The sequence below is a fragment of the Hippocampus zosterae genome, chromosome 9 (assembly GCF_025434085.1).
Source record: "Hippocampus zosterae strain Florida chromosome 9, ASM2543408v3, whole genome shotgun sequence".
Lineage (NCBI taxonomy): Eukaryota > Metazoa > Chordata > Actinopteri > Syngnathiformes > Syngnathidae > Hippocampus > Hippocampus zosterae.
The window spans coordinates 4,190,441-4,213,400 of record NC_067459.1 but is presented as its reverse complement, the minus strand read 5'-3'; the positions used below and the strand labels follow the sequence as shown (position 1 = coordinate 4,213,400).

Sequence of the window (22,960 nt, the reverse complement as noted above, 5' to 3'; positions counted from 1 at the left end):
TATTGTTTGGATGCAGAGTATGACAGTATGCTTGTAATTTCCCCTTTTGTCATGCTTCTTCCTGGCCACAACCTTATGTGAAGAGCAGGGCAGAGGCAAACAAGAAAGAAAGAAATAGTTTATAGATTTTAAAATGCCATATAATAGCAAAAGTATTTTAGGATGAACTCCTTGTTATTCGTGCACTATAAAATAAATAAATAAAACGAGGAATAGATTACAGCAAACCCGCGGCTTTATTATTATTTTTGCATTTTTATGGTAATCCAGATTTGTTGCTGTTCCTCTAGTGCAATTCTGAACTTAGTAAAATGAGTGTCAATCAATCAAATTAAGGCAACGCCATTAAGAAAAATAAGTATAGCAGACCATCGCTATTCACAGTGTATAGGGAACGGCCAGCCCGTGAAACGTGAAAATGTTGATGCCATTTATGAATGCATTGAGAGAGAAAAAAGATCTTTTAACACCACTCAAAAAAAAACCCTCCAACAAAAAAACGTTTCCTGAAATGCGAAAAACAAATTCAAGATAAAAATCTGCGATTTTCCACAGATGCCGCAGCGTGAGGATGCAGGGGTCCACTATACCAGTTGTAAAATCAATTGATGCTCGACCTTTGTTTTTAATTATGAGAGAAAGGTTTTAAATCATTCTGCTTAAGTTCAACCTCTTCCAGTATAGTGTAATAAATGTGACAAAGTTTTACATAAGAGCTGATAGAAGCTGACAGGATTACAGTCAGGGGGATATATGACATTGTTAACTGCGAGCTTTGGTGGCCAACCCTTTCATCGCTGTCGGGAACTTTATATCAACCTATCAGCATTAAAATAGTTGCAATAAAATAAAACACATTACACCAGCATTTTTAAATTGTTCATAATTATTATTTAAAAAAACAGGGGGCAATTAAAGGAAACATTTTGTACAACTCCCCTGACAATAGATAAAGATACACAGTAAATTAATAAATTAATAAATAAAAGTTTTCCACTGACTGGTGATAAATTTACATCTCAGATAGTGTTGATAATTACAAGTCACGGATGGTGTAGTGCAGGGGTGCCCAAACTTTTTGGACCGAAGATCTACTTTTCGATCAACTAACCTCCCGGGATCTACCCTTACCGGCACGCGCACACACACACGCACACATGAACGCCATGATGAGAAACAGCCTGAAACTGAGGCATGCGATGCACTTTTGGAGCCTGTTAACTATCGTAGCTCACACGTACAGTTTTAAAGTGCTTCCCTGGGCGCTCCGAGATTCCTATTCTTTGCCCGTGCCCTCGGTGAATTGTACATGAAGCAAACTCTGAATGAGAATAATGACGATAAAAGATAGAGCGCAACAGCTCTGATTACAAGCTGCAATTGCAGACTGCTGAGCGCAAACAACTTCCGGTGACGTACTCACGCGCCACCGTAAATTCAAGATTTACCTGCTTTATTTTATTTTTTTATTTTTTTGTGTGAAAATGAGACTGAGGATGATTAGTGTGCAGCGTACATTAACACAAAAATATTACTAACATGTACAAAAACACACAGATGTTTTTTTTTTTCCTCCTCGACACTCCTCGGATCTACTTGGGACCTGTCTTAGATCTACTGTATCTACCGATAGATCTAAGACACCTCTAATAAGCACCCCTGGTGTAGTGCCTCCAACTCAAGGCCCGGGTGGACAGATGTGGTCCGCCACATCATTTTATGTGGCCCGCGAAAACAAATCAAACATATAAACTTCCATGATGCTCTTGAAGGTAACAAAGATAAATATTGTAAGCATTTTCTTGTTACCAAACTACTCATTACAGTAACCTAAACAATAAATCGAGATTCTTGACTTCTTTATATGGTTTCAAAGTCATAAAGGGAAACGCTAACTAAAATGTGGCCAACGACAAAAATGAGTTTGACAACCCTGGTACAGCGGGACATTTTCCTTCAGTGACAGAGTGAATGTGAGTGAAAATGGCTGTCTGTCTCGATCTGTGCCCTTCAAGAGCCTGGCCACCAGTCAAGAGTGTCAGCTGGTATAGGCTCCAGCTCCCTGCAGCCGTGAACAGGATATGTGTTAAGATGGAAATGGATAGCTGTAAGGATGGTGTATCAGTACAGCCAAGTCAAAGACAATGGCATTCATGAGCAGGAGCTACAATTTGGCCATTATAATGGTTGTGTTTTGCAATAATTTTCCAACAGCTCATTCAAGCAACATTGAATACAGTACAGCCAAAAATCATTTTGTAATACAGCAAGCAACTACAACCTGATCTGTCTTTTGCCTTGGCTACACTCAAACAGCTGGAAACGGCGAATGTTTGGTCAATTTGTGTCTCTCACACATTCACAACTAACAGAATTTAAAATAGTCTCTATTGCAGCCTCAGACTATTTCAGCTCAGAATTAAGAAAAAACAAATTTTGAACATGCAAAGGCCAAACAGAAAATATACACAGTTACAAGTGGTTGAATATTCAGAGTGTTTGTGATTTTCCCTTTAGACACCACCAAACTTGGTTTGTAATAGCAAGATGTGATTGAGCTTCACAAAATAATTTCTTTTAGGGATTATTGTCTTTTTTTAGGGGATTGAAAGAAATTGTCCAATTGACGGGAGGTATTGACGAGGTGATGCCCTCCCTCTGTTACCTTGACACAAATGAAGCACATTTCGTAAACGTGTATGGGCCTGTCTTCATCAAGAATTGTAATATAAAAAGTAAGTACCTTACTTGTGTGATGAAATTTGAAAAAGTAGCAGAGACTGCGCCAAGATTTTTGACCTTATGATAAATTGCCCGAGGAAAAAAAAAATGATTTTCATGACTCCACTTACTTGAGTCGTGCGTGGTGCATGGCAAGGACATGTATTGAATATAATATATGAATTTGCCCAGAGATTCAGACCCTGCCGTACTATCCCGGTAACTGATTATATCTTTATAACTGCTCATTTCAACAGAAATGCCCAAATCGTACAACCACATCACACCACAGGTTTCCCCTTTTCTTATTGGGGAATGCTTATTGCACACAATTTTGAAGCCTGCACACTGACGAGCTTTGGCTGGCGCTCCTTCAGGAGTTGGACAGGTCTAATGTTTCCAATTAACTTCTTCTTCTTTACCCCCCTGAGAAATTAGGAGATTTGGGTGGTCCTGGGTTGTTGGGTTTTTTTTACATTGCTGAGATGGTTTGCAAGCGAACTCACTCTAACCTAAGACGCATTCGGAAATTCACTTTGACGCCCATGCACTACTCTGAGAGTGAGTATGTTCCGGTGTGGTAGCGTGCACTTCGCTCCCATTAGCTTCCGAACACAGCCATCACACGCACATCCCTAGTCGGAGCGCCAAGTGCCTAGCGCCATTTTAGTGCACTCTGAATAGCCAAAAGACAAATTTGAGCAAAGCTCCAAGTTCCCGAAGGTCGCAATGAACCAGTGCGCACTCTGATGTTTTTTACGAATATGACCCTAATGTGCAAGCAAACAAACAGACGCAGGGTACAGCTGCAGCGCACAGACACGGAAACCGGAATTGTTAATGAATAGATACATTTCTGGGGGTGTTGAATGCGTGGGGGCTAGGGAGATTTCTGATGGGACTTGCCCCCCTAACTCTGGTGTAGTGCATATACTGTGGGCGAAAAGATGTGCCACCAGAAAATGAAGTTTGCTAGATTTGAATAAGTGCATTCAACAACTGAATTTGAATTACAAGAGTTGAATTTGCATTATTTGGTTTGAATCTTTACTTTGAAAAGCTGAATCCGAATTACTCAATTTGAACTTGTGTTCCTCACTGAAAATTTCAATTTCTATATATTTTACATATTAAAATTTACAAATACAAATCTCTTCCTCACAAATTCAGTTTGCATGGTTTTTCAAATTCAGTTTTACAGGTAAAACTTTATCCATAAAAATTCAGTTTGTGTGACAAAAATCGGAGTACTTAATTAAGGAAGACCAATTGATTGCACAACACAGATTTCCTCACAGATCTTTGTCCAATCCACACCTTCATTTTGATCATGTGACAAATGCTCTCTGGGAAAAATGTGATCTGCAACAAAGGGCTCCTAATCTTTATGATACCTTAATTTCACCTTTGTGGTATAAATAATTTCTCTTTTCCTCTTTTGCCGTACCACCTCATATTTAATGTTCTTATATTCTTGTGTGGGTGAATCATGGTTCACCTCACAAATACAGTACTGAAATTATCTTTAAAATGTGGTTGATCAGGCATAAGGCAGCGTAATCAAGTCATTTTAGTTCCAAAAAACTGTCCTACATAGAACGGACAACCGTGACAAATCATGAAACGGGATTAGAGCTCATTTTGAAGTCCTGTGTTGTATTTAGAGATGAGCTCCCAGTGTCTATTGATACGTGTTGTGTGATGGTTCTACCGCAAGGTGTCAGTAATGCCTAATGCATGGAATTCAATGTGGCCATGATGTTTTTGTTGGGGGGGTGGAAACAAAGAAACCCAAATAAATAAATAAATAAATAAAAACTATGAAAACGAGACATACTGACTACAGGGGTTCATTTTGTTAAACATGCACATACCCCTTTTTATCCCTCCCTGAAGGTTTCAGAAAGTTGTTATCACGCCACTTTGGAAATTATAATGAAAACCCCGGCCGGCCCGATAGTCCAGTGGTTAGCACGTCGGCTTCACAGTGCAGAGGTACCGGGTTCAATTCCAGCTCCGGCCTCCCTGTGTGGAGTTTGCATGTTCTCCCCGGGCCTGCGTGGGTTTTCTCCGGGTGCTCCGGTTTCCTCCCACATTCCAAAAATATGCATGGCAGCCTGATTGAACACTCTAAATTGTCCCTAGGTGTGAGTGTGAGTGCGAATGGTTCTTCGTCTCTGTGTGCCCTGCGATTGGCTGGCAACCGATTCAGGGTGTCCCCCGCCTACTGCCCGGAGACAGCTGGGATAGGCTCCAGCACCCCCCGCGACCCTAGTGAGGATCAAGCGGTTAGGAAGATGAATGAATGAATGAATGAATGAATGAAAACCCCACCGCCTACGCAGATCTTGTGTCACATCCTCAAGACGTAGGTGCTGATTGGACATAGAGGAGATCTGTGTTCTTCCTTAAGTACTCGGATGTTTGTCACACAAACTGAATTTTTATTGAGAAGACTGAAGAGAAGAAATTGACTGTGAAAACTCAGGTGAGCTGAATCTGTGTGGAAAAAGATTTCAATTTGTGTGGAATGTGAAAAAATGTTCCGAATTGCATTTCCGGCAAGGAACACAAATTCAAATTGCGCAATTCAGATTCCGTTTTTCAAAGCTAAGATTCACCAAAATAAAAAAATTAAAATCATATTTTTGTAATTCAGATTCAGTTTTTCAATGCACTTAAGTTCAGTGATTCACATTGAAATGTGAATCATTCAGATTCAGTTTCTGGTGACACATGTTTCAAGACCATCCTTATATTGTCATCCCGAAATGGAATGATTGCATGTTCATGCAACCTGCTGAAACTCTTCAACCACTTGCTCACCTTCGTTGTGGTTTGTGTATCCATGCATGAATGTTTATGACGGCAAAAGTGAAAGCTCATATCATGATCATTAGTTTGACACATAACACGTGAGACTTTCCCCTTAAAATGTTGACTCCAGTGCTTGACTACACAATCATCTTTCTAAAAAAAATCACATTGATGTTTCAAACCAAAAAGTTTTTTTTTTAAACACCATATGTTTTCAATTTAAGTCAGTAGACTAAAAAGCGAAGTGAAATCATCGGGCTGACACAATTGTAAGAAGAAACATGCCAATGACCAGGTAGAGCGAATGATTGGAGACAATTGCCTTGTTCTGCACCATCATGCCGGTTCCTGAGAAAGACAAAGCATATCACACATTTAGCTCACTTTTGATACTATTTGTTGTGTATTTGATTCAAATGTAAATACGCACATATTTTCAGTCACAAGCAATATTGTTAAGTACTTTTCCAATAACAGTATTTTTTTTCTGTAATGAGAAGGCTGTTAAATTGTAGTTATTCACCTGAGTCCCGGGAGACAATAATCTCATGTGCAGGTCCGTCCCCACCTTCAGCCCAGGACCGCACTTCCAATACAACATATGCATTATCTTTGGGCAGGGGCAAATTCACGGATGTCTTCTCTCTGTCCAGGACTTTCAAGACTGTTTGACCCTCATGCTTGTACAGAACCTGTCATCATGGAAGCAACGGTTTCGGTTACCGTAAAGCCATGCTGCACATGATCTAGTAAAAGACTGGGGCAATTTGGAAAGGCTGTGAAAGTTTTCACCGCAAAAAACTTGGGAGAGCACCTAAAGTGCAAAATTTGAAAGGTCAAAGGTAGTTCTTTGAAAGATTGGAGGAGAGCACTAAGTCATGGTATTGTGGCCAAGTGGATGAGATTGTCACCTGCCACCATGGGGACGCCGGTGCAAGACCATCCCTGAGACACACGACTGTGGTGTTCTTGAGCAAGACACTGATACCCCAAAACTGCATGGGCACTTGGGCAGCCCGCTGCTCCAGGTGTGTGCCACCAACAGTGTGTGTTTACTGTGATGGGTCAAATCAGATTTCGTGTACGGTGTTTTCCACGCTATAAGGCGCTTCGGAGTATAAGGTGCGCCTTCAATGAATCGTCTATTTTAAAGCTGTTTTCATATATGTAGGGTGCACCGCATCATAAGGCACATAGAAGACAAGACAGTAGTGTCTGTGGTTGTGTTATGCATCCACTAGATGGAGCTATGCTGAAGGGAATACAATACAATCCCGCTTTATTTATATAGAGCTTATAGAGACACAGGGGCACAGTAGTGGTAATCCGAGTCATCCGCGATGTAAAAAGAAGCATTGTGCGGAGTGCAGTTTCACGACTTGGCCCATGTTAGCAACAGGCTCTGAAAGTTCGCCATTATTTCACAGAAAATACTTTATACGATAGAAAACTCTCTTCCAATGGCATTGCGGCGGTGATAAATGATTTTCTAAAATGGAAGCACACTGTGGCTGATGCCTGATTTCATTTCTGACATTGGGATAGTTGTGTCTGGAATCTAGCATTAGCACGCAAAGGGTGCATTTTGTAACATAAGATAAGATATCCTTTATTTGTTCCACAATGGGGAATTTTACAGCCTCCAGCAGCAAGAATGTGGGTAGAAAGAAGAAAGAAGAAAAAACAAACAAACACCGTTCAATTAAGTGCAATATAAATACAAAATGGATAAATCGCAGTGCTATTTACAATTGTTTTTCATATAATTTAATTATTATTATCATTATTGTTGTTATTTTTCTTCAGCAGCCTGACAGCAGTCGGTAGGAACGAGCGTCAGTATCTCTCCTTCTTGCAGCGCAGGTGTTACAGTCTTTGGCTGAAAGAGCTACCTAGTGCTGTCAGGGCATGAAGACATTAGTCAAAATTATTTACTTTAATTTAGGTCTTGTGCACACAACCTTGTGCTTTAAAAACAAACAAACAGATATTTCCCTCGCTCTGTGTAGAAAAAAAATATTCAATTCACGCTGCCTCGTTTATCACCCCCTGCCCCCTCCCAAAAAAAAATGCTTCAACACCAAATCGCATGAGTGCGTTTTCCAGCACATTCATTACCACATCAATCCAAATTGAGCATGAAGAGCTGCAGTGTGAACCGAGCCATTGAGGAACATTCTGAAGGATGTTGATCATGTAAACTTTCTCCAAAACGTAAAAAAAAAAAAACATACAAAGAAATTGTGTTTTTACATGTCTTACAGCCACCTTTGGTGTCATTTCCACGTAGAAGATGACCACTCCCCAAATAAAAAATCACTTATGCGCCAAATGTGGCCAAAGTGTACAAAGTAATACTTTTATCGTATTAATATGAACTTTGATTTAGTTTTACATGCTATTTTATTACTCATTAAAACAAACCATCAATCTAAAGGAGGGTTAACAATAAATATTAATTAATAATTAGCTATGGGGTTTTTTTCCCTCACCGACAGATTTATTGTTATGATCCAACATGAGTGTATGAATGAAGGACATTGTGCATAGGCGCTCCAAAGCTCAAAGGTACAAAAGTGGCATATCTGGTGTCCCGTTTTTGTTGCTGTAAATTGCAAATGTATGCATTGTGAGGCAAATCAAGATTTTTCTTCTTGTTTTTCCATTCGATCATTTGAAGTTTGAGTGGGTTTGAGCAGCTTTGAAGTTTCAGTATTTTTATTTATGTATTTATTTTAATGAACTAGAACAGAGCCAATCTGTGACATTGAAAATATTGACAATCGACAATGTAAACAATACCGCAAGGTGCATAGTGACCAACAGTCATTAATTGACATTGACCATACTTTAATATTGAATATTCACCATAATATGCATTTTTTTTACTATTACTGTTTGTGTAGCAGGAGCAGAAAACACTCACTTTGTATCCAAGTATTGCTGACTCATTGTGCATGGCCTTTACGTGGTCCCATCGCACAATTACCCATGAGCCATCTGTCCTCCATGATACATTTCCAGGAGGGCGATTAGGAGCTGAAAAAAGAACCAACTACTTTAGTTGAAATTGTCCAAACCGTTAAATTATCTCATCATGAAATGTAGTTTCCTTATCATATTCATTTTATTCGAGTAAATAAACCATGCCAACATTTAAATATATATGATTCTCTAATTTCAGATACTGAGTGAGTTAGTAAGACCCCTATGTGATTAGTTTGTGGGAGAAAACCGGAGTACCCGGAGAAAACCCACGTAGGCACGGGGAGAACATGCAAACGAGCAGAGCAGAGAGAATGAAACGGGGAGATAGAGAGCTGTTTGTCTGTGTTGGATAAGGACAACATGAATATGAACTGTTTTGCACTAGGTTTATGCTTGAAGCAAGTACATTTTGTGCGGAAAAGAGATGTGTGGAATCAGACCAAAGTTCCCTCTAAAGCTGCACGAGTGAGCAATTGCGTACTTCTCTCACCTTCGGCGCACACGCTGACAGCAGGCGCGCACACACTACATTTCTACACTCATCCCTTCATTTCCACCCCACTTTAATCGACAAATAGGACACCAGAGTATTCCCCACTTCCATTACAGTTGCAGTCGTGCGACCGAGGGTGCGCACTCAGTTGTTCTACGATAGTTTGATGCACACGTTGACACACATACACTCACACTCACCACAGATGAGAGAGAGGCCGCTCCATTCAGGAAGTCCAAACATGGACGTAGTTTACGAGTCCCTTGAATGAGGCTCTTTTGTGGGTTTCAAAGGTCAGGTGACTTGGATTTTTTTGTGTGTTTTATTAAACAACATGATTTCCATTATTTATGAGTGTACAACACGTGACCATAGTTATACGTCCATCCGTCTATTTTCACACAAGGGTCGCGGGGGGTGCTGGAGCCTATCGCAGCCGTCTTCAGGCAGTCGGCGGGGGACACCCTGAATTGGTCAATCATATGGCACACAGAGACGAACAACTATCCTCACACCTCGGGACAATTTAGAGTGTTCAATCAGCCTGCCATGCATGTTTTTGGAATGTGGGAGGAAACCGGAGTACCTGGAGAAAACCCACGCAGGCCCAGGGAGAACATGCTAACGCCACACAGGGAGGCCAGAATTGAACCCGGTACTGTGAGGTCGACGTGCTCACCGTTGGGCGACCGAGCCTGGCTTAATTAATTACGTTTAAAATAACCTGTGTGCCAAAATAAAAGTAACAAACATGGGCCAATTTTATTCATTTCATAGATCTCCATTCGATGATATGTTCTATTTTGATATAAAGATCATTTGAATTTTCTCATATGGTACTACATCTAATATCTTGTTGTGATTGCAGGTTTTAGACAAGTGTGATACTGGTTTGGTCGCTGATGTTGCTCCCTGTGGCTCAAGATACGCGTGAATGCTCAGACGGATGGAAAATTAAAGGGAACGTGAAATCAAAGTGACAACTTTTGCAGCCTCGATACTCTGTAGCTTGCCCTGGCTGTTCGCTGATATTCTCCCAGGCTATAGGAGGTGAAGTGTGTCTAAGGTACCAACAAGGAACAACTCTTCACCACAATAGAAGTAGAAAATTAGTTCATCTTTTGGTTTTTTGTTTTTTTTAATCATTAAACTATTGACAACAACAAAGTAAATGAAAACAAAGAATCCGGAAGTAGAAACTACTGTTTCTGTTTACGACAGCTTTTGCTTGTTCGGCACAGATACATTTTCATGGCAGCGTGGTGCCAATGTGGGCGCCATATAGGTGTGGTTGCTGGAAATGTTGTCATTTTTACCACGTGGAGCCATGTGGACCTCATGGATGCGTCAAGCATAAACCAAGCGTAAGTCTGATTAGAGAAGAGCATTTGATGAAATTGAAGTATTTTTTTTTTTTTTATATATTTCAATGAGATGAAAGAATCTTAGTCCACTGAGCACTATGCGTCCGATAGCTAAGTTAAGGATGGATGGAGCTCAACTTCTCATCGTTAATATGATCCTGTTCTTAAAACTGCACACGAGTCAAGATTAAATCATGCAGTGGGCACAGTTGCTTACTAACATGATTAAACGCAATACATTCCCTATAATCTACCAAATTCAATGAAATGACTGATTACGATACCAATCCCTACATCTGAATTCTCTGTGCATGCATGGGAAGTAAGCGAACCTACGTGGTTTCTTGGTGGTGACAGTGGATCGTGGTGAGGGTGGGCCAGTGCCCGCGCTGTTATATGCCAGAACTGCAACATGATATCGAGTGCTCGGTCGCAGTCCAGACACCCTGGCCGTTGTTTCAAGTCCCGCTGTCCGCACTCTGTCTGCTGCTGCTTCCCGTTCATGCTGTCGCCAGTATCGGATCTAAAGGCCGCCATAATAGACATTGTCAGAAAGTGACATATTCTCTATTCACAAATGAATCTCACCAAGTGAAGATAATTGTACTGTACAATCAAGGTATTTTCAAATAATCTACTCTCATTGGGTGTTGAGAAATAACATTAAACTTAAACATTTAATTCAACAGCAAAACAAAATCAACCAAGAATGATGATGAGTCGCCACATACAGTAATATAATTTGTACTTTTCAGCACTGCAAAATGCACTTGTTGGTTGCATTGAGTCAGTAAGAATGTCATCACCTCATATCCCCTGAGGATGCCATTGGTATTCGGTTGCAGGACAGGCTCCCATGACACTTGGATCTCAAAAGCTGTCAGTGCAGTGACATTTATGCTTAAAGGTCCAACTGTCGGCTCTGTGAACGGTTAATTACAGTTATGGATGTTAAAATATGAAAATGTCATGTGCAATTTCACCAGCAGAGATATTGTATATGGGTTGATGAAGACACATCCTTGTTGTCTATTTTGACGCATGGAGGTGATGAACAGTATCAGTCCCCAACCACCAGTCCACGGACCGGTACGAGACCTCGGCCCATTTGGGACCAGGCTGCACAGAAACAGACCTGCAAGCTGTGAGCAAATTTACTATATCAGACATGGCGCAAATGTGGAAATGGAATAGGAGGCACCCTTCGAACATTGCTTTTTAAGTTGAAATAAACACAATGCACCAATAAAGAAGACGCACACAGAAATAGTAACAAGTTAACCAAACGTACAGCGAAACGCCCTGTGAATGGACAGCCATGACTTGAAGATGAAGCTATTTTGACAAGACAAGTTCCTACACTAGCGTTATCTACAGGGGGGAGTGGAGGAGGAAGCTGTTGTGCGTGCTATGACGACACAAACAAGAAAATGCAAGAAACCTGTTGAATCATTAGAACAAGTAGCACCCAAATGATCAAGTGGAAAGCATGAAAATGCGAGCAAAGTCTGCACAGCCTGCCCCCCTAAACATTAACAGTTTAGGAGCTAATAATTAGCCTGACAGCCACTCATGAAAACGGCAAACAATCCTGTCATCTTTTGTTCAGTCACAGTTGCATGTAGCAAAGATGCCAACGCCGTATGCAGGATCATAACTTAAGCAATATATTATTCCTGATTGGTCCATTTCTTAATAGTTCACCGTGTTATTTATTTTATTCTACATTTGTTGGGCAGTTGAATAACACTGTTTGAAATACCTGAAAAAGTATATGCTCATAAAATAATTAATTCATCTATAATTATCTTTGTTGTTAGTACCAGTGCTTTAAAACTGGCAATTTAAAAGCAAAGAAAAAAATAGTTGCCGGTCCGTGACACAACAAAAAAGTTGGAGGCCACTGATGTACAAGGAAACAGATGAGACCGCTGTGTCAACGCAAAGCTTCGGGTGCCCTCTGGTGGTCAAATCGTATAACGTGCATAAAAAGGTGGTGCATAAAAATGTCAATGTTTAACACAACTTACGATGTTTTGAGTTACGATATCCATCCATCTATTTTCTGATCCGCTTATCCTCACAAATGTCGCGGAGTGTTCTGTAGCATATCCCAGCTGTCTTCGGGCCGGAGTTTGCTTTGTAAATCAATCGACTGTTGATTTCAGGGAGGATTCCACATCCAACACACGCGAGTGGCTTAAGTCGGTGTTTCTCAAATAGTGAGGCTCCGTCAGGGGGGGGCGCGATTGACCTCGGGGAACATGCTTTTTCATTTTTTACTGTCCTAAAATAACTTGCAGTTGCACCCCCACTACGTTGGGAGCAGTGGCGCTCTCATTGGCAGAATTTGCGCAGGGAGCATTCTCAGGGATGAAATATGACGAGGCGTATGTAGAACTTGGCTTCAATGTGCCTGCGGTGGCAGACGAGGGAAGATTGATGTGCTTACTTTGTCTAAAAAAATTGGTAGCGGACAGCATGAAGCCAAATAAATTAAGGCGTCACTTAAAGACATTACACCCCAATCACGCTGATATGCTGCTTGAATCTTTTTTCAGTGAAAACGTGCCGAATATTGCCAACAATCATGTCGCTTTGTGACTGTTACTTCAGTAAATTAATAATACAGGTACCGGCTACACATTGAGTAGGAGCCAGGAGTTGCTGTGTCCTGCTTCAAACCTCGCTTCGAAAAACTATGCATTGTGTAATGTTGGTGATTTAGTTTGAATGCATTTTTAGATATTGAGTTTATGTCATTTTATTTTTCAGTATCGTAGAATTTGACATGGTCAGTAAAAAAATATTTATTGTTAAATTAAGGATTCAATGTTATTTTTGAATTTCAGATGCACTTTAAATATTTTCGGTTCCAGTTACTAAAGCTATTCTTTGTTGTTTATTGGTCCATAAAATTGGTCCATATTTCTTTCTTTATTCTCTTATACGTTAACAAGGATACAGTGTTATGCAAAGGTGTACTAATAACAATTTTATAGACAAATGATACTATTTATAGCCGTGCTGGGGGGGGGGGCTGTTTTCCTCTTCCTTGGGGGGGCATGACAGAAAATAATTGAGAACCACTGGCTTAAGTCGACCTCAAGTTCTAACAGTCAGTAAGCAGTGGCAAAGGAGATGCGTCAATTTTATCAGTCGACATTGATGCTGTATATGTCATTATTATTACTATTATTATTACTTTTTGGGGGGAGGTCCAAAATAAGGACCCGGAGGAAGATTCTTAATCATAATGTGCTTCGTAGCGATGGACGAATCACAATTTATTTTAATTGTTATTGTAATTGTGGTACAAACCTAATGTCATATCGTATCATCTACCTGCAGCACGCAGAATGACAGGATTAGGGTTTGCTTCCTGATTCTTTTTTTTTTTAAATCAAACTCATTCATTCATTCATTCATTCATTCATTCATTCATCTTCCGAACCGCTTGATCCTCACTAGTGTGGCGGGGGGTGCTGGAGCCTATCCTAGCTGTCTCCGGGCAGTAGGCGGGGGACACCCTGAATCGGTTGCCAGCCAATCACAGGGCACACAGAGACGAACAACCAGCCACGCACACAATCACACCTAGGGACAATGTAGAGTAGTAAATCAAACTCATATTAAGTGCAATAGCTATTGAACAAATATAGAACAGGTGTCTATTGCAATATACGGTATATTGACAGTGACCTATTTCCCAGCCCTAAGTCGACTAGTCAGTTCCATCCCTAATGTGGAGGCCATTTATATCCATTGTGTTAATTAGTGTCTCAACAAAAGAAACATATCAGATTGACTGACCTTCCTCAGCAGAATGGACAACAGCAATCTGGCTGAAGGGACCTTCTCCCCTTCGGTTAACGGCTTTAATTTTCACTTCAAAGGGGCTGTATGGCATCAGAGTGGCATTGTAGTACACATATCGGGATGACTCCACAGAAGGTATGCGCACTTCTGTCCATGATGATGTGTCTTTCTTCCTGAAAGCCAGGATGTAGCCAAAGCTATCACCATTCTGGTATTCTCTGGCCATGGGCTGGAAGGTCAAGCAGTAGAGAAATAGTCAACAAATATAGCTTCAAAGCAAGTACCAGTTTTCCATGTCCCATCAGATGTTCATTCATTTATTAGTTTTCAACTTACTGTCCATGTTACGATAAGTTCATTGCGATCTCCACCTCCACCTCCAAGTCCACTGGGAGCCACTAACGGAGCTGAAGACCAAACCAAATTAACATTGATTAAAGGAGATACATGGGAATGTTACTATTTATTTGGTTGTATACAAAAAAAGTGAGTAATCTGGAATGCTTGCCCACCCATTAACTGTGACATTAAAGGACCAAGTATATCTTCAGCAAGTCAACCCACACCCAACTTGGCTGCCACTTTAAAGTCACTGCAGGACACCATGTCAGAAACGAGAGTTAAGATGTATTTAGTTCTGTGGCTACACAGATAAGCTAAATATACTTGATTGCTTGGTGAAGGTGTCATCATGGTGGTGGTGATAGTGGTGGGGGGAGGGTATTTGTTTGGCTGTGTATGCTGCGTGCGCCACATGCAAAGAGCTGCACACGAAACTGACACGTGTAATTCATCGGCTCGGTTATGAAGAGCTGCCATCATAAGGGAAAATGCAATCCACGCACAGTGATAATTTTACAGTTTACCACCAGCGAGTTCCAGGGACTCGCTGATCAGAAAAGTACGAGTCCCACTATGCATTTCGAGAGTGCCAAATTTCAAATTCTGAAATGGTCTACATATTCAATTCATATCATATGATAATAACACAAACAACAACATGTACATACAATTATAAACAAATGCTGCAATATTTTAAATAATTCAGTAGCAGGCCTGAGGATTTCAGAAATTCCAGGTAACCGTCGGATTATCCAATGGGAAACGACGGTAACTAATTCTGGGTTCCGTAAACGTTCATCATGGGAACCCATTTTTCTAATTTGACTGATTTTCATAATCAAGAATTCTGAAACTCAAAATTATAACGTTTCAAGGGCAAATGTTTGAAAATGATGCATTAACAATGAACATTCCATCAGTAGCTGTGTACTCCAGGTTTATTCAATAAAATAAATTGATCAAAATATGTTGTACTCATAGCATCATGAATACAACATACCACAAAATCTGAGTACTTTTTCCAATCTCACAGTGCAAAGATTAATTTACTGGTAATCATTAATACAGGTAAGTATTGAAGTGGCTTGACATTCTCTTCCCAATACGACGCATGTGTAATCTATCAATTTGACGAAAGAATCGAACACACGTCATCATTAGTTCTACCAACAATTTACAATAGCATTACTACACGTTGTGACGAAGGTTTTATTCCTAAAGTTACAATGCTACAACCAGTAAATTATAGAATAACCAAGACCGTTTCATAATATTTTTCATAGCATTTAGCCTAGACAGTGATCCCTCTCTATTTCGCGGTACCTTTATCACGACTTCAGTGCATCGTGGATTTTTTCAAACATATTCATGAATTAAAAAATAGATATATTTTATTTATTTATTTTTGTAGTCCGCAAATGGTCTGCGAGGAGCAGCGAATGTCAGCAAACAACAGTGAGTCACATAGAGCAACATATACAGTACAGTGGGGTGAGGTGAGGGGGGGGGGGGGGTGCTGAGAAGATGCAAAGCCATGTTGATTGGGTGTGCATCTTCTTTCTGTCTTATCAGGCGGGTTACTCTTTGATCTTTAATCGGTGTCTAAGTGTTAGTTTACATCCTTAATTGTCTAATCATAAACACGTCTGCTGCACACTGCACAGCCGCGGGATCGCTGGCTCGTGTGTTTGTGTGTGTGTGTGTGTGTGTGTGTCTCGTAGTTTTTTTTTTTTGACTGAGAAATTTCCTTGTGGCCCAAAAATGCACGTTATTTGGAACTGTGCGTCCCGCGGGAAAATTGTGCGTCTAGGACGCGGGACGCAGAGGTAACGAGATGGCTGCATTCAATCTTTGTGGGTGCTCTAGTGTACTTCCCAGTTCGCAATTGCTTTTTTAGTTTGCAATTTCTCTCTCTCTCTCTCTCTCTCTCTCTCTCTCTCTCTCTCTCTCTCTCTCTCTCTCTCTCTCTCTCTCTCTCTCTCTCTCTCTCTCTCTCTCTCTGCAGGGAGTGGACGGCGGCCAACCAATATGCGGACCGCCCGACCCTGAACTCCCTGGTCAGGCGCCCCTTCCTTCCAGAACAGTCGACCGCTCTGCATCTATATATATATTGCGCGTCGTCCCGCAAGCGGTCTGTCCTTCCGTCTGTCCCTTTTCAAAACGTACCTACTTCACCGCGCCGCTGCGCGCCGCCACTGCGCCGCCACTGCGCCGCCACTGCGCCGCTCAGGCAGTGGCTCACTACGATCGCGCGGGCATCTTAGCGAAAAAATGTTGTCTACCCACAAGCATTGCAATGAAATTGTTAGTTATTTAGTAGAGCTAAACATCTCTTTATTTTCGCGATAAGCAATGAAGATGAACAAAAAGTTGAACCAAGCAACAACACTTTTGTGGGCCAAAGGCCCACCTTACCAGCCTTCCGCAGGAACTAGCTGATGAGCCGCCCGGAGGGCGGCGAACCACCACCTTACCAGCCTTCCGCAGGAACTAGATGATGAGCCGCCCGGAGGGCGGCGAACCAGCTAGTTAATTTATATGAATGGTGCATCCTGCATCGGTTGTGTCTGACTGCTATGGTGAGACTGAAAAGGCAGAGGCAAATATATTGTCTCTATAGTTGCACCTCCGATGTGCCAATTGTATAGAACATGTTGTGTTAAAGTGACAACAGTCTTATTTGGAGTTTTGTTTTTCATTTTGGACTCCATACATCATTTTTACACCTGTTACTCTGTGCAGGGCAACAGTGATCTGGAGCCTGTGCCATTTGAAGGGAGGCAGGCTCCATCTTGGAAATAGTTGCCAATCAATTACAGGTCACATATACAGGGCATAAACAACCATAATCTGTCACACCAATGGACAATTGAGTCTTCAAATCACCAAACGTGCATGTTTGAGAAAACCCACATAAGCAAAAAAAAAAAACTAAACAATTTTCTGTAATTCTGAATATTACCTATCGTTTTTTTGTTATTGTTTTTTGCCGACCTGTCTCTGCTGCCTATTACAGCCAGTCAGCTTGTCATATCCGTTCTGGCTTCCCAAGTTTTCGTGACAGTTTCATGATTCCGAGTGTCAATCTAGTTGTAGGTCGTGCTTTGTATTACTCCTGTGCCATTGGTTATTAAGTAGTACTAAGGTCGTGTCGCTGATGATGCAGTGGTACATTCGCCTGACTTGTGTGGTAGCAGTGTGGGATCGGTTCCCATTCAGTGACGTGTGGGTGTGGGGTGAATGGTTGATCGTCCCTCAATGTGCCCTGCGACTGGCAACAGGTTCAGGGTGTAGTCTGCCTTTTGCCCGAACTCAGCTGGGAGAGGCTCCAGCACCCCTACACCCCCACCCCACCTCGCAACTCTGTTCAGGATAAGTGGTGTTGAAAAAAAAATGGGGTGGTAGTGATCAGGTACTTCGGTGATCACTCACCACAATTGAAAAATATTTCATGTTTGTGAGAGAGAACTGTGCTCCCTTACCTAATTGTTGCGTGCGGATGGTATGTGAGGGCATGCTGGGCTCTCCACTGCCCAGTATATTGCTGGCAATGACCTGAAATTCATAATCCATCCAGGGTACTAGCCCAGTCACATGTGCAGACTCCGCATTCCCCTCAATGTTCACTGGCTCTGTTTTGAAAATGAGATGAGTTCATGTCAACGTAAAGGGTAATCAAAATTGATATCAAACATAAAGTATTTTTTCATGACTTCCATCAATTCCAGCATTTCAATTGATATTGTTGATTTTTAAACAGCAAACCTTCAAACAGGTATGTCTTCACTTTAAAACCACCTAATACTTCATGTTTTAATTATTTTTTGACAGTTAACACACCAGTCCGCATCTGTTTCCACTTTGATGACAGAGAAGATCGTCCCATGATCACATAATTGCCGATTGGACTGTGGTTGTCATAGCCACGACTCCACCTTAGCTCCACAGATGTCTCTGCTACATTCCTTACCAGTAAACCGCCAGGTGGTCCTGGGGGTCCTGGGCACAACACAGAAGCCAAAATTAAGATCTCACACATTGTCTACATAAAAAGTACTTTACATTCACAATTGAATGTACTATTTGGGAGTAACATGTATTTATTTTCATTTCATAAATTCATTTATTTGACTGGCACATTTTTGTTCCAGTCAGCTGGAAGATTAACCGTTGGAAATTAAGTACATAAATATTTGTGTTTATTCTACCAGTGTAAAAATAAATGAATGAATAACATTGTGCCGTCAACTGTCACTGTACAGGTGTACCCACAGGTGTGTTGCAGTAGTATAGATTGCTTGAGGGTTTGATCGAACGAAAACCGTTCTAGTGGCCAATCATACAAACCTAATGCCAATGAAGTTGGGACGTTGTGTTAAACATAAATAAAAACAGAGTGCAATGATTTGCTAATCATATTCAACCTATGTTTTATTGAATGCATTACTAAGACAAGATATTACATTTTCAAAGTGATAGACGTTTTTAGTCAGTAGAAATTCATTCATTCATTTTACAAACCGCAGGCTTATTGAACACAATTTAGAGTGTTCAATAAGCCTGCCATGCATGTCTTTGGAATGTGGGAGGAAACTGGAGTTAAAAAAAAAACATGCAGGCCCAGGGAGAACATGCAAACTCCACACAGGGAGGCCGGAGCTGGAATTGAGCTGGTCCCTCTGCACTGTGAAGTCGACGTGCTAACCGCTGGTCCACCGTGCCGCCTGGTCAATAGAAATGTACTTTAAATTTTCTGGCTGCAACACGTTCCAAAAAAGCTGGGACAGGGTCATGTTTACTACTATGTCACGTCACCGTTTCTTTTAACAAAATTATTAAACATTTGGCAACTGAGGACACACATTTTGGAAGATTTGTGGGTGGAATTCGTTCCCATTATTTCTTAACGTACAGCTTCAGATGTTCCACAGTCGTGGGTCTCTATTGTCATATTTTACGCTTCATAACTCACCACATGTTTTCAATTGGAGACAGGTCTGGACTGCAGTCAGGCCAGTCTATTGCAATCATTCTTTTACTCCAAAGTCACAATGTTGTAACACGTGGTGGTAACATGTGGTTTGACACTGACGTGCTGAAATAAACAGGGGTGTTCATAAAAAAATATGTTGCTTCGATGGTCACATATTTTCCCAAAACCTGTTCGAACTTTTCAGCATTTATGGTCCCGACACAGATGTGTTTGTTTCACATGCCACTGGCACGAACACAGCCCCATTCCATCACAGATGCTTTCTTTTGAACGTTCCGTCCAAAACAGTCCGGATGGTTTTTCCTCTTTGGCCTTGAGGAAATAATGCCCCCAATTTGCAAAACTAATGTGAAATGTGGACTCGTCAGACCACAGTACACTTTTTCACTTCGCATCAGGCCATTTTAGATGATCTCAGACACAGAGAAACCAGTGTTTCTGGGTGTTGTTGAGAAATGGCTTACTTACAGCAGGGATGGCAATGGCTAATGATGAAAAAAAGCCGAAAGTGCGTGCCCTGGACGGGGCGACCAATCACAACAAGTAAGACATCATACACGTCCAATCGCATGGCTGTTTACAATCAGAAGATGGAAAGACTGATCGGGAGAGCTCGTGAAAACTCAACGATAAGGTACCTGACTGGTAACATGTTCTCAACGGATTTAGACGATTCACAAAATCGATCAATTTCAGAAATAAAACGGTAATTATCCGCGGAAGATTGCCATCCCTGTAACAGATGAAGCGTCCACATGTATTTACTGGGTTTTCTGAAGTGTTCCTGAGCCCACGTGGTGGCTTGATACATTGTGCTTTTGATGCGGTGCCGCCTGAGGGATGGAAGTTCACGGCCATTCAATGTTGGTTTGGGGCCTTACCAACATGCAGTGATGTCTCCAGATTTTCTGAACCTTTTGATGATATGGTCCGTAGATGATGACATCGGTAAATTCTTTGCAATTGTTCGTTGAGGAACATAGTCTAAACCAGGGGTGCCCATTAGGTAGATCCTGATCTATCGGTAGATCTAAGACAGGTCCCAAGTAAATCCGAGGAGTGTCGAGGAGAAAAATAAAAAAAACAACCATTTGTGTGTCTTTGTACATGTTAGTAATATATATTTTTTGTGTTCATGTACGCTGCACCCTAATCATCCTATCAGTCTCATTTTCACACATACAAAAAAAACTAAATTAAAAAATAAAATAAAGCAGGTAAATTTTACGGTGGCACGTGAGTACGTCACCGGAAGTTGTTTGCGCTCAGCAGTCTGCAATTGCAGCTTGTAATCAGAGCTGTTGCGCTCTTTTATTGTCATTATTCTCATTCAGAGTTTGCTTCGTGTACAATTCACCGAGGGCACGGGCAAAGAATAGGAATCTCGGAGGGCCCAGGGAAGCACTTTAAAACTGTACGTGTGAGTTACGATAGATAACAGGCTGCAAAAGTGCATCGCATGCCTCAGTTTCAGGCTGTTTCTCATCATGGCGTTCATGTGTGCGTATCTGTGCACGTGTGCGCACGTGCCGGTAAGGGTAGGTCCCGGGAGGTTAGTTGATCGAAAAGTAGATCTTCGGTCCAAAAACTTTGGGCACCCCTGGTCTAAACTATTCGACTACTTTTTCACGCAGTCATTATTTTGCTTGTGACAAATTGAGCAATTCAGGGAAGTTTCCTTGGATACCCAATCATGCCTCCCACCTGTTCCCAGTTAGCCTGTTCACCTGTTGGATCTTCCAAACATTCCAAGCATTCCACCATTTTCTTTTTTACCACCCGTCCCAGCTTTTGTTGAACATGCTGCAGCCATAAAAATATGATTTGATCTATGATTATTTGCTTAAAAAAAAATAAAGTTTTTCAGTTTGAACATTAAATATCTTGTCTTTGTAGTGTTTCAATTAAATATAGGTTGAACATGATTAGCAAATCATTTTATTCATTTTTTTTTTAATATTCAGCACAACATCCCAACTTCATTGGAATTGGGTTCGTTCATATAACAATGTCTAGAAACTTTAGTTTTCATGTAATATGTTCACAGTTATTGGCATTTCATGATCTGGAAAAAATAACGACAAGACCACTGCAAAATGATCAGTCTCTCCGGTGTTGCTACTTATAAGTACAGTATATGGATGAGTAAAATAAACTACATTGTACTGTTAACTATTGGAAGGAGGCTCATGGGGAGCCAATGACATGCCGCAGAGCAGGGGTGCCCATTACGTCGATCCTGATCTACCAGAAGATCTAAGACGGGTCTCAAGTAGATCCGAGGATTTTTGAGGAGAAAAAAACAAACAACCATTTGTGTGTCTTTGTACATGTTAGTAATATATATTTTTGTGTTTATGTACGCTGCACCCCAATCATCCTAGCAATCTCATTTTCACCCAAAAAATATTTTATAAATAAAATAAAGCAGGAAAATCTTGAATTTACGGTGGCGCATGATAACGTCACCGGAAGTTGTTAGCGCTCAGCAGTCTGCAATTGCAGATTGTAATCAGAGCTGTTGCGCTCTATCTTTTATCGTCATTATTCTCATTCAGTTTGCTTCGTGTACAATTCACCGAGGGCACGGGCAAAGAATAGGAATCTAGGAGGGCCCAGGGAAGCACTTTGAAACGGTACGTGTGAGCTAGGATAGTTAACAGGCTGCAAAAGTGCATCGCATGCCTCCGTTTCAGGCTGTTTCTCATCATGGCATGTGTGTGTGTGTGTGTGTGTGTGTGTGTGTGTGTGTGTGTGTGTGTGTGTGTGTGTGTGTGTGTGTGTGCGTGCGCTCATGCGCGTGCGTGCCGGTAAGGGTAGAGCCCGGGAGTTTAGTTAATCGAAAAGTAGATCTTCGGTCCAAAGAGTTTGGGCACCCCTGCCGTAGAGACAATGTTTCCCTGTTGAATGCCATAAGCAGCAGAAAATAGATGGATAGAGCTACAAAATAGTTGAATGGAGCTATACAGTAAACTAATGACAACATTACTCATTTCACTTTCAGGCATTGAAAGATGCATGAGCATCTGTCAGACCCTTCCAAACGAGAGTCAAAACACCAAATCCAGCTGTGTACAGTATTTGTAATATATGTTCGAATGAGAACTGAAATGCATCTTACCTCGTACAACCAGTTTGGCTGTAACTGAGGCACTGTCGACCACAGTTTGAGCTGCACATGTATAAGTGCCTGCCTGACTCAGCTGAGCGTTCACAATAAGCAGGTCTCCAGTGGTTTCCTTCTACAAGGTTGCAACCACAAAAACAAACAAAAACATAATATGCAATATACTTGCAAACATAATGTGTTTTAAAATAATTCAGATTTAGAACCATTTTGTTTACTATAGTTTAATACTCCAGAACTATGAGAGGCATCTTAAATAAAATTGTGTCCTGTATTCTCTTGAGTGGAGTGAAAAC

The 22,960-nt window shown here is 41.1% G+C and overlaps 1 protein-coding gene across 1 annotated transcript in view; it reads right to left on the bottom strand.

The window, feature by feature from the left end:
* The window catches only part of cntn2 (contactin 2), a 46,236-nt gene continuing 23,276 nt past the window's right edge, over nucleotides 1-22,960 (bottom strand). The window contains exons 14-23 of the mRNA XM_052075078.1: nucleotides 22,659-22,779; nucleotides 18,385-18,543; nucleotides 18,027-18,176; nucleotides 14,539-14,609; nucleotides 14,197-14,431; nucleotides 11,190-11,305; nucleotides 10,720-10,906; nucleotides 8,465-8,577; nucleotides 6,062-6,230; nucleotides 1-5,886 (exon numbers count right to left, since the gene is read on the bottom strand). Of these exons, the coding sequence (XP_051931038.1) occupies nucleotides 5,789-5,886; nucleotides 6,062-6,230; nucleotides 8,465-8,577; nucleotides 10,720-10,906; nucleotides 11,190-11,305; nucleotides 14,197-14,431; nucleotides 14,539-14,609; nucleotides 18,027-18,176; nucleotides 18,385-18,543; nucleotides 22,659-22,779 (1,419 nt within the window). The 3' untranslated portion in view covers nucleotides 1-5,788. The remainder of the gene's footprint in view (nucleotides 5,887-6,061; nucleotides 6,231-8,464; nucleotides 8,578-10,719; nucleotides 10,907-11,189; nucleotides 11,306-14,196; nucleotides 14,432-14,538; nucleotides 14,610-18,026; nucleotides 18,177-18,384; nucleotides 18,544-22,658; nucleotides 22,780-22,960) is intronic.